The sequence below is a fragment of the Phascolarctos cinereus genome, unplaced genomic scaffold (genome assembly GCF_003287225.1).
Source record: "Phascolarctos cinereus isolate Bilbo 61053 unplaced genomic scaffold, phaCin_HiC Scaffold_9;HRSCAF=440, whole genome shotgun sequence".
NCBI lineage: Eukaryota > Metazoa > Chordata > Mammalia > Diprotodontia > Phascolarctidae > Phascolarctos > Phascolarctos cinereus.
The window spans coordinates 206,749,019-206,760,230 of NW_027556402.1; the positions used below are offsets into that span (position 1 = coordinate 206,749,019).

The following is an 11,212-nucleotide window of genomic DNA, read 5'->3' on the forward strand; positions in this document are numbered from 1 at the left end:
TAAAGGAGGGATTCTAAATCTTTTTGTGTTGCAGACCCCTTTGCAAATCTGGAAAAGCCAAAAGACCCCTTCTAAGAATGGGGGAGGGGTAATTCACAATTGAAGGAAATGTGAAATGAACTGGAGGAACATTACCATATCTACTATATTGGCCATTTCCCTCTCTTATTATAATTACTAGAATGTCAAAGAACAGTGGTGAATATTTGAGCATGACCTTATTTTACACCTCTTTTTAGTGAGAATCAGATGTTGGGTTTTGGTTTCAAAAAGTTATGTTTTGATCAATATGGAAATATGTTTAATACGATTGTACATGTATAGCTTATATCAGACTGCATGCCGTCTTGGCGAGGGAGGAGGGGAAAAAAGGGGAAATTTTTTGAACTCAAAATCTTATAAAAGTGAATGTTGAGTTCAAATCCAGTCTCAAACACATGACACTTACTAGCTGTGTGACCCTGGGCAAGTCACTTAACAAAAAAGCAAAAAAAAAAGTTGAAAACAATAAATTAATTAATTAAAGATGGTTTGTTTTACTGTTGTAACCCAAAGTCTACAGCCCCCAAAGCTCTACACTCATATAGACTAAGTCTGATCTAGTGGAGCCTCTCACAAACATGTCATATTCTATTTTACTTATTATTGCCTCCAGGCAGTTTACTCTGAGAAGTCTCTGAATATAGCCTACGGATAGTTCATGGATCGGTTTCCACAAATGGAGGCAATAGGTTCCCCAGATGCTGTACAAGCATTTAAAGTAACAAATACATATTGGGTATGGGATAGCTTTCATATCAGCCCACATAAAAATTAAAATTTTAAAAATGAACATATAGGGCCTCACAATAGTCCATAAGCAATCACCACAATTTTATTCCATATCTAAAGCTCTTACCAGTTTCCCTGCTACCTATTTTTATTGTCCCAATGGGGGAACTCCCCTAGCAAGGGAAATACAATTTAGGATTGCTAGACAGAAAACATACCAGTCCTTCTGTGAGTACCTTTTATACGACAAAGAGATCTTCTGAGGCCTTAGATTCACTGTGGGAGGAAACCATTTTGGTTGCTACCAAGGCATCTCATCAGAAATGCACGGTCCATGTATTTCATGGTAATAGCAGATATGGTCATGGAGTGATAAGGTCTTACCTTCTTCCTCCCTCTCCTCTCTCCACGTCATTATTCTATTCCCTTGCTGCCGCTTCTCGCATTTCCTTCAACAGTGGGTATGATCCTCTTCTTTCTCCAAAGGTACACAGCTCAGGAAATTCTTCTTCATTTGAGGTTATTCATGAAACAAACCTAGATGTAAGTGCTACCCAAGAAATCTTCCTTCTCTAAAGAGAAGATAATCTACTGACATTGTCCAAAATTAACCCGGTCAAAAAATGTGAATGAGAATATGTAGCTCCCATGTGCTTCTCTAGGATACTTCACCACTGCAATGAATTCTACCAACACATGGGGCTAGAAAGTATAGTCTCAAGTCTTTGGTCTCTGTGCTTAGAAAGTGAGAAAATGTAGAAGGTGTAAAAGATCTTGAGGTCTAGAAATTTCCTTCAAAAGCCACCTAGTTAAACATACCAATCAACCAACAAATCAATGATACTTGCTGTTGTTCAGTCATTTCAGATTCTATGACTCCATTTGGGGTTTTCCTAGCAGAGATACTGGAGTGGTTTGCCATTTCTTTCTCCAGCTCATTTTACAGATGAGGAAATTGAGGCAAACAGGGTTAAGTAACTGGCCCAAGGTCACATAGCTAGTAAGTGTCTGGGCTTGATTTGAACTCAGGAAGATAAGTCTTCTCGACTCCAGATGCAACACTCTATCCACTGCACCACCCAGTTGCACACAGGTACTATAGTAAGAATTTACTATGTGCTAGGTACTGAGGCTACAAACACACACACACAAAAAGGAAATAATCCCTACTCAAAAGAAAGTTTCTTTTTATTGGGGGAGACAACATGTACATATAAAGTACATATGGGATAAAATAAAAAATGAATGAAAGTACTTAAATATATGGCGAATTTCCATGTGAGTCTTCTGAAAGGTAGCCATTAGTTGGTCCTAGAGGTTGGAGGAGGAATACCTCATCCTCTGCACATATCTTCTATACTATTAGGATCTATTAGGCATGGGGGAAAGTAGCATATCTGGAAAGTCTATAAGATCACTTAACCTCTTTCACCCTCTGTTTCCTCATCTGTAAAATTAAAACAATAATAATAACACCTGACTCAAACAGGTTGGGAGGATCAAATGAGATATCTATAAAGCACTTTGCAAAATCTTAAAGTACTATATAAATGTTAGCTATTATTATTATTGCTTTCAATAGGTTATCTCAGGGAGTGGCTCCTCCAATCAGAGTTCATTCTTCCAAAAATATGAAACAACCAATTCATCTCGCAGGCAGCCCTCGCCACAGAAACTCAATCCCAAGGAAGCACCAAGGAGGTAAATCTAAACCTACCTATACATGTTGGGGCTGCTACAGTCACTGAAATTTAGTTAGGAGTCGATATGATAGTAGAGTTGGAAGGATTCCTGTAAGTCATCAAGTCCAACCCCCTCATTTTAAATTGAAGGAAACTGAACCACAGAGAGTAGTCAGGAAGGTATGGGATTAAGTTCTGCATTGGACATAAAATATCTGTTTGACCTTGGGCATATTAATTAACTTTTTACTACCTCCAAATAGTTCTCTAAGGCCATATATTGGCAAATAGTCACAGATCTGCATAGGTAGAGCCCTTTCCTTATCTAGAAAACCCTATACACTAACTTAATCACATGTCCAGATCAAATGTTACCTTGGCATATCTAATTATTTTTGTGCTCAGATTTGGTCATACACGGTGCTAAATATTCTCCCCATATTCATGTCATCTTTCAATTCGATCAGCATAATATCTATGCCTTCATCAATGTAATTAACAAAAACATTGAAAATCCTCAGGTCCAATGATAGATCCCTAGAACTCTTTACTAGAAGCCTTCCTCCATGTTGACATTGACCCCATGAATGATCCCTCTTTGGTCCTGTCAACTAGGTCTAAATCCAACTAAAAGCTATTAAATTTGTTCTGCTTAGTCCCATAGAGAAGAACTGGGACAACTGGCCAAGTTTTGAGAAAAAAAAATATTTTAAATGTATGTAAGGAAAAAATTCCTACCAATTAAAATTACCCAAAAAGGGAGTGTGGTACCGAAGGAGATAGTGAGCTCCACTTTTCTAAATGTCTTTGAGGGAAGACTATTATGACTGCTGTTGGAAATGTCATAGAAGAAATCATTTAACAGACATAGACTGGACTAAATGGCTTTGGAAGCGTCTTCACACTCTGAGGCTCTGTGATCCTACCACTGCTTCATTTCCAGGTTCTTCAGCTTAATAGTGCCTCCCACTGGAAACTAGAGGCAGAAAGCACTTGAAATACAGAAGGTTCAACATACAGGAATGTGATAACCACATCATCATTCAAATCGATGACAAAAACCTGGATTTCCTTCAGACTACCAATCAGATCAAACAATATCAGATTCATTGGCTTTTGTTCTCAGCACATTTAAAACCACCAATTTAATTCGATAACGATGACTATATAAAAATTTTCAAGCTCATTTATTGGTGCTGCTCAGACCTCACTATTACAATAGAATGTAAGCTGTTCATGGCCAGGGCCTATTATCGTTTTTGCCTTTTTAGTATTAACATACTACCCTGAATTATGGAGATGCTTAATGGTGAATTGAATTGAATTTATAAAAATAAATGTTTTATGCCTACTAATTTTTTCATGGCCCCCTTCACTTCCTTGTTCCTCAAACTATAGATGAGGGGGTTCAACATGGGAATCATTGCACTGTAGAAAAGAGACACCACTTTGTTCTGATCTGTTGAATATATTGACTTGGGCATCACATAAATGAATGCAATGGTCCCAAAGTACAATGTAACAGCAGTAAGGTGGGAGGTACATGTAGAGAAAGCTTTGGATCTCCCCTCAATGGACCGTATCTTCAGGACTGAGAAGAGGATGTATGCATAAGAGATAGTTATGATTAAAACAGCTATGACAATTATTGATCCTGAAGAGAAAGAAGGAAGAATTTCAACAAGTGGAACATGGGAACAAGAAAGTTTCAGCAAAGGTGGGTAGTCACAGAAGAAGTGATTGATTTTATTGAGTCCACAAAAAGACAAATTCAGGAAACAACCAGCAAAGGTCCAAGCATTCACAAAACCACCCAGGTAGGATGTGATGAGTAACAGACTACAGACCCTGGTGGACATGTGAGTGGAGTAGAGTAGGGGGCTACAGATGGCCGCATACCGATCATAGGCCATCACAGCCAGCAGAAAGCACTCAGCTGTCCCAAAGCCAACTAGAGAACAAAGTTGGACCACACAGCCTTGCAAAGGGATTGAGATTATGTCCCCAAGGAAGTTCATGAGCATGAGAGGTGTGACAGATGAGGAAAGCCCAATATCCACAAAAGCCAAGTGGCTGAGGAAAAGGTACATTGGAGTGTGAAGCTGGGAGCTCTTTTGTATCACTATTATGATACTGAGATTGCCAAGTAACATGACAATATAGATCCCGAGAAATACCACAAAGAAGAAGACACAAAGGATTGGGTCATCTGTTAACCCTAAAATAAAGAATTCTGTCACAGAAGTTGGAATTCTTGCCAGTCATCTGTCCTCAAACAGTACCTGTTAAGACCAAAAAAATGGTGAATAGAATGAAATAAAAAACTAAAATTTGAGGATTTCTTATCTATTGAATAAAATCTTTACTGCTGACCTAATATTTGTAAGATACTACACTAGACAACGATGCAAATGCAACAGAAAAATGAATTAGACAAAGGAGGAGATATGAGATACATCAATAAGTAACCATCATACAAAATGGTAACATGGTAAATGTATAAGAAAGTGGTTCATACAAGTAATGTGCTCTGAAAAGACAGAAGAAGGAAGTCAGGCATTTCTTCATGGAGCTGCAGGTATCTGAACTAGGTCTCAAAATCAGTAAGATTTCAATAGCAAGAGATGGGGTTGGGATGACAGCTATTCTAAATAACCTGACACTATGTTGGGTCAGAAAAAGCCTGGGCATCTGTCACTACAGCAAATTTAGCTCATATTTGAAACATCTGGTCAGTTTGATATGTTAGAAGTTTTATTTACATCTTATTAACAGCAGGTCTGAAGTGCCTACATTACAATGGTTCATCCACAGAGATAGGCCATAAGGAATCCAACTGACTGAACAGCTGAGTCTGCCCAAACTCACATACAATCACAGAGATGGATCACATAAATCTAAACACACCCCTTCAGTTAGCTCATATTCACACACATAGCTCAAAGCAAGGGGGGGGGGGATGAAATATTATCCATTGAACTTGGGCAACACAGAAAGTCCAATCCAAACAAACGTTCATTTTAAGGCATCCATTCTAAGACATCTACTCTAGATAAATACCAACTGTTGTATTTTTTTTGTTCTTTGCAGACCTGATTAAACAATGCATCTGGTTAGTAGACATTAGGGAGATTTATACTGACAAACACCTGCAAAGCATACAAATATTTATGTTGGGAAGTTAACAAGCAGACATTTGAAGACAATTTTATACGGCAGATCCCATCTTCATAGTCATAAAATTGATTGAGAGGTAGAAAGAATACAAGATCCTGTTGTGTTTATTGTTTGTTAATTGCAAATCATGGAACAAGTCTTGTGGGTAATTCTGTAGCAATCTACTCTCATATTGATGAGAGCAGAAACAGTGTTTTGGACCACCACCTATGCCATGTGAGGAATTAGAAATGGCACTTAAGAAAATGAAGTTGGAAAAAACAGCTGGATTTGACTAAATGTAGGCATAAGAAATCAGTGTAGGAGGCAATGCTGTTGTAAAGGCACTGAAGGAATCTGTTTCCAAGGTATCAAAGAGATGGGAAGATTCTAGAAGAATGGAAAACCTCACAGATGACACTGTTGCCCATCCCTGCTGATCTCTTAACCTCTCATGGCTTTAGTTTCCCCATTTGTAAAATGGAGATGCTTACAGCATCCACCTTGTCATGAAGATCAAATGAAATAATGTATGTAAAGCATTTTGCAAACCTTAAAGCTTTATATAAATGATAGCTATTGTTTCCATTTCTTTGATATATGAAAATGCACTGCTAGGAATATTTTGATGGCTATGGGACCTTTCTTTTTGTCTTGGGCTTAATACACACATATATATACATATATACATATATATGCACATGTATATACATATGTGTGTATATATATATACATAAACACACTGTATATGTGTGTATGTGTGTGTGTATGTGTGTTTGTATATATACAACTTTTTTTGTCTGGATGATGTTAGATTATGAATTAAGCTTTCAAAAGAATGTGATTAGAAACAGATATTTGAAAACTTAAATATTTGAAGGAGTATATTCTGTTTTAACACAGATAATGATAATAATGTTTACAATAATAAAGAATGCATTTTCATTTGAAAATTTTTGGCTTTCACTTATAAAAATTATGAAAATGTATAGGATGGCTTAAAATGCAACTTTAATATGTCAATTTGAGAACTATCAGGTGTTTGCTATGGGTCTGAAATCCCAGAATGGATTTAGTCTTAATTTATAAGTAAAAGATAAATGGAACATACCTGCTAATGAAACATAAAGAAATTAATAATATTTAGACCCTAACATATGATTAGTGAAACTTTAGTATTTGAGGTAAAAACTCTTGGGACCATGACTTGATATTGTTTTGAGTTTTCATTACAGGGATATTTGTCTGAATTGTCATGGAGCCAAAAGCAGAAAATGGCATGTGCTGCAGTCTGAGAACAAGTATGTCTGTCCCTGGGAATAGTAGAGGGGATGAGCTGTGCATGGCCTAAGGAAGGATCTTCTTGACTCAGTTTCCCCATTGTGCTATGTCCTTTCTGAACAGGAAATTTCCCCACCTGGTTAATCCTGAACCTAGCTTTTGATAGCCTGTGACTTTCATGAAACTACACAAAAGTACAATACTAAATTTATTAACTAATAGATTGATACTGGACATCACTGAGTTATTATAATAGCATTCAAGTATAAAAAACTTATAATTTTAATCTACATTGGTAGTTAACGTGTAATATAGGTATGACATCCTCCAAAAGGAGGGATTAGACAAAGTAACAAAGCAAAGACGTAAAGTAAAAGTTTTCTGATTAAATGGAATACTAAATTTTGAGAAAGGAATAGGATTAAACTACTTTCTCCAGGAATTATACATATGTATTCTGGACCATCTCCAGTCATCCTGATGAATATCTAGCCACTGATGCCACTATGTGAAGTGTTGTTATTAGCAGATTTTATCAGAATTATCTAGAAACATCTACAAGTTATTTGGATCCAGAGAAGTTGAACCCCCTTCAGAGCTGCCCTGAGAATGAAGCCTATTCCAGAATGTAGGGAAAAGATACAGGGACCAGATGAGCACATGGGACATCTGGGACTCGACTCAAAATGGGCTGATTAAATAGATATTAGAAGTGGGTTACTAGGATACAGAGTGACTTGATGTTAATTAATATTGAAGCTCATTATATTGTTTTGGCCTTTTGTTTCATGGTGTTAATGCTTAAGTTTTCTTAGTTACCTTGATGACATAAAAATCTCCCTTCTCAAAATTAGGTCTCTATGAGCCCTCTAAGTAGTTTGATTTGTAACCTAACTTATAATTATGAATATCTGGGGAAAAACCCTATGGATTTGGCTTATAGATAAGTAATCCATTGGGGGAAGGCAGGGAGTATGCTTTCCATTCCCTCATAAATCAAAAGGGGGAGACTTGAGGGAATTGGGAGGAATGGAGCAAGTGATAGTGGGAATTAAGGCAATTGAGTGAACCACACTGACTCCATCTTGTGACTCAATTTTGGAGCTAGTTTACTTTTCTTTGTACTCAAATTCCGTCTTGTGAGAAAAATTTATTCTATTGTGGAAACTGTGAGAAAATTTTATTGCATTGTTTGAACTTAGCCATGTGTGGCTGGGAAACTTGGCCACCTCTACCTGCTGCTTAGAGATGCTTAAATAAGGACCTAGGTTGTGCTGACCAGAAACCCAGTCAGATCCAAAGATGGAGGCAAAGAGTTTTCTCACAATTTCTCACATACATCTCAAGCAACCCATATATCTTATCTGTATCTATGGGCCATAGGACAGGGACATTTTGGTCACTTTTTAAAAGCAGAATTCCAAATTTCTTTCCCAACTGGTTAGACCCAGTTCTCAGATCCACCAATATTGCATGCTTTTTGTCATCTTTGTCATTTTGCTGGATGTTAATGAACCTTCAAGGTTATTTTGATGTACATTTCACATATTATTAGTGACTAGAACCAAATTTTCATAGAATTATTAATGCTATGCAATTCAAAAAAACTCTTTGCTCAAATCTTTGGAAATCTATTGGGGCTAAAAAGCAGACACTTTGAAATGTAAAAGCTTTCAGATACAAAATAAACCCTAGAAAATGTCTGAGGTTTTAATAGCTAAATTGCATCTGAAGAGGCTAGCTAGACAATGAACTTGCCTCTAGGACACACAACGTATTCATGCCATTGCTCTTGGCCACTCATCTGCACAAGAACCCCAAAAGAGTATGGGAAGTGTAACTAACTGAATTGGGATTGATAATTCTAAAGCCAAAAAGGATTGTCAGAACAGTAAAAGCAAGATCTCTTTCAAATTCTGCTTGGAAGTAACAGACCTCGGAGCTAAGTTTCTGAAGGAATCAAGAGAAGCAGATTCTGCCAAGCCTAAAGTAACAGTGATTGCTCTTTTTTTTTGTCTTTTAAGCATTTCTTTTGTTTGCAGAGATACATAGCCTTCCAATACCTAATCTACATTGTACTGTGAATGCCTATCTCCTCCTTTAGGAAGACTTAAGGAATCAATCTGAGCTTTCTTTGCTTTTTCCTGGTATTCTGGTGTGGGGGTATATAGAACCAGAGAATGTAAGGAGTCTTAACCTCTTTTTTTTTTTTTTTTTGGCTAGGCAATGGGGTTAAGTGACTTGCCCAGGATCACACAGCTAGTAAGTGTTATGTGTCTGAGGCCAGATTTGAATTCAGGTCCTCAAGCACCACCTAGCTGACCCACTCTCTTTCTTTCAAGGTCAGATTCCCCAGGGCTGAATTCAGCCCAAGTTAGCTCAGAGCTGGGGCCCTTTAGTGAAAGAAGGCAACCAAATCCCCTTGGGCCCACACTGTTAGGTGTGAAATGATTCCCTCTAGGATCTTGGCTTTCTAGCTAGAAAGGAACTCTGAAGCCATGTAGTCCAACCTCTTCATTTTCTGGATGAGACAACATAAAGGTTCTGTGACTTGCCCAAGGTCAAATACTCAGTGTCAGAGTCAGGATTATGAATTTAGGTCCTTTACCTAGAGAATCAAGCAGCTAAGTAACATAGCAGATAGCATGCCAGGCGTGGAGGCAGGAAGACTCATCTTCCTGACTTCAAATTCTGCCTCAGACACTTAGTAGCTGTGTGATCCTGGGCAAGTCACTTAACCCCATTTGCCTCAGTTTCCTCATCTATAAAATAAGCTGGAGAAGGAAATGGAGGACCACTCTAGTGTCTTTGCCAAGAAAACCCCAGATGGGGTCACTGGGAGTCAGATGCAATTCAACAACTGTAGAGTCATTGTTCTCTCCACTGAACCACTGCCTCTAAGCTCCCTTTAAATTCTATATTGTAGAAAACCATGTTCTTAATCAAATCATTACATATATAACTCAATGCACAGTGTTGATCACAACTCTCAACACTGAGAGTTTTCAAAATATGCTATTGGGAAGTACATTATGACACTTCCACCTGAGAGGTAGTTGTAGAGGAGAGATTGTTTAAGCATTTACTCAAAAGAAATTTTTAATTTTTTTTTTAAAAAAGCATTTACTCACTACTGGATTCACCATCAGATCATGGAAAAAATGGGAAAAATAACCAAGTCCAATTCCTTGCTTTTTCAGATGAGAAAACTGAGGCCAAAAGAGGATAGATGACTGCTTAATGTCATACAGTTAGGAAGTGCCAGGGTCAGGATTTAAACCCAGCTCACTCTGGCCCCAGTCCTCTTTCTCCTGTGCCAGAGTCTCTTCTTCAAGAGCTGGTATCTAGGAAATCTTACACAGTAACTATCAATATATCCTTTTAATTGGGCTCACTACTCCTGGTCTCCTTCCTCTATGATTCAGCCTCCACCCAGCTGTGAAATTTCTAAAATTATCTTCCAACGGCACAAGTCTGACCACATCAGTCCCCTGCTGACAAGCCTTCAGGGTCATTCCCTACTGTTCCTAGGACGAAATACAAAATCCTCAGGCTGCCAATTGGGGTCTTATTTGAGCAAGTTCCTGTCTACATTTCCAGCTTCATTCCACATTGTTTTCCTTCATACAGTCTATATTCCAGGCAAACTGGCCTCCTAGCTATTCCCTGCACTCAGGGGCATGCTGGTCAATGTTTAACAACTGGCTTTCAAGAGGGGGAAAAGTACAGTCAGTGGTAATCTGAATTATTAACATTTTCTCCATCATTTTCGTAAGTCTGTACAATCAACAAAACGAATTAATCAAGCCCTGATTAGTAGAGTTTGTTTAGATTGTTTTATCTGCATTTAAACATAGAATGATTTGACTGTTTTAAATAGTGAAATTTCATCCAACTGTGTAAAAGAATATTATAGGTTAATTGCTAACTCTGAATAAGCAACCTCTTTAGCTATAGAAGCCATGAGTGGCATTGCTCATAGATGCTTTGGGTGGTCCAAGTCACAGCCAGAGGAGAAAGAAGAAAAGGATGAGAAAGTAAAGGGAATTCCCTTGTAGAAGAAAAATTGAAAGAGGAGAAAAATGAGAGAGAAAGAGGAGAGGGAGAGGGGAAAGGCGTGATAGATGAATAATAGAAGAGAACTTGGCATCTATAATTATCTCTTCTTGATATGAATAACTAATATGGATGAAAGTACAGTGAGATGTTTTACCTGTTAGGGGCAACACTATGTTTCCTCAGATGGTTGTTTAGAATTCCTATGATCACATGACAAAAGTACTAAGAACTCACACTTATGCAGATCTTCAAATTTTGGCGTG

General features: G+C 37.8%; 1 protein-coding gene across 1 annotated transcript; it reads right to left on the minus strand.

The window, feature by feature from the left end:
• Positions 1-3,778: 3,778 nt before the first annotated feature.
• On the minus strand, positions 3,779-4,718 carry LOC110221083 (olfactory receptor 5P3-like). The gene is given in 2 exon segments (XM_021005470.1): positions 3,779-4,699; positions 4,701-4,718. Coding segments are annotated over 2 exon segments (939 nt in total).
• Positions 4,719-11,212: the final 6,494 nt, after the last annotated feature.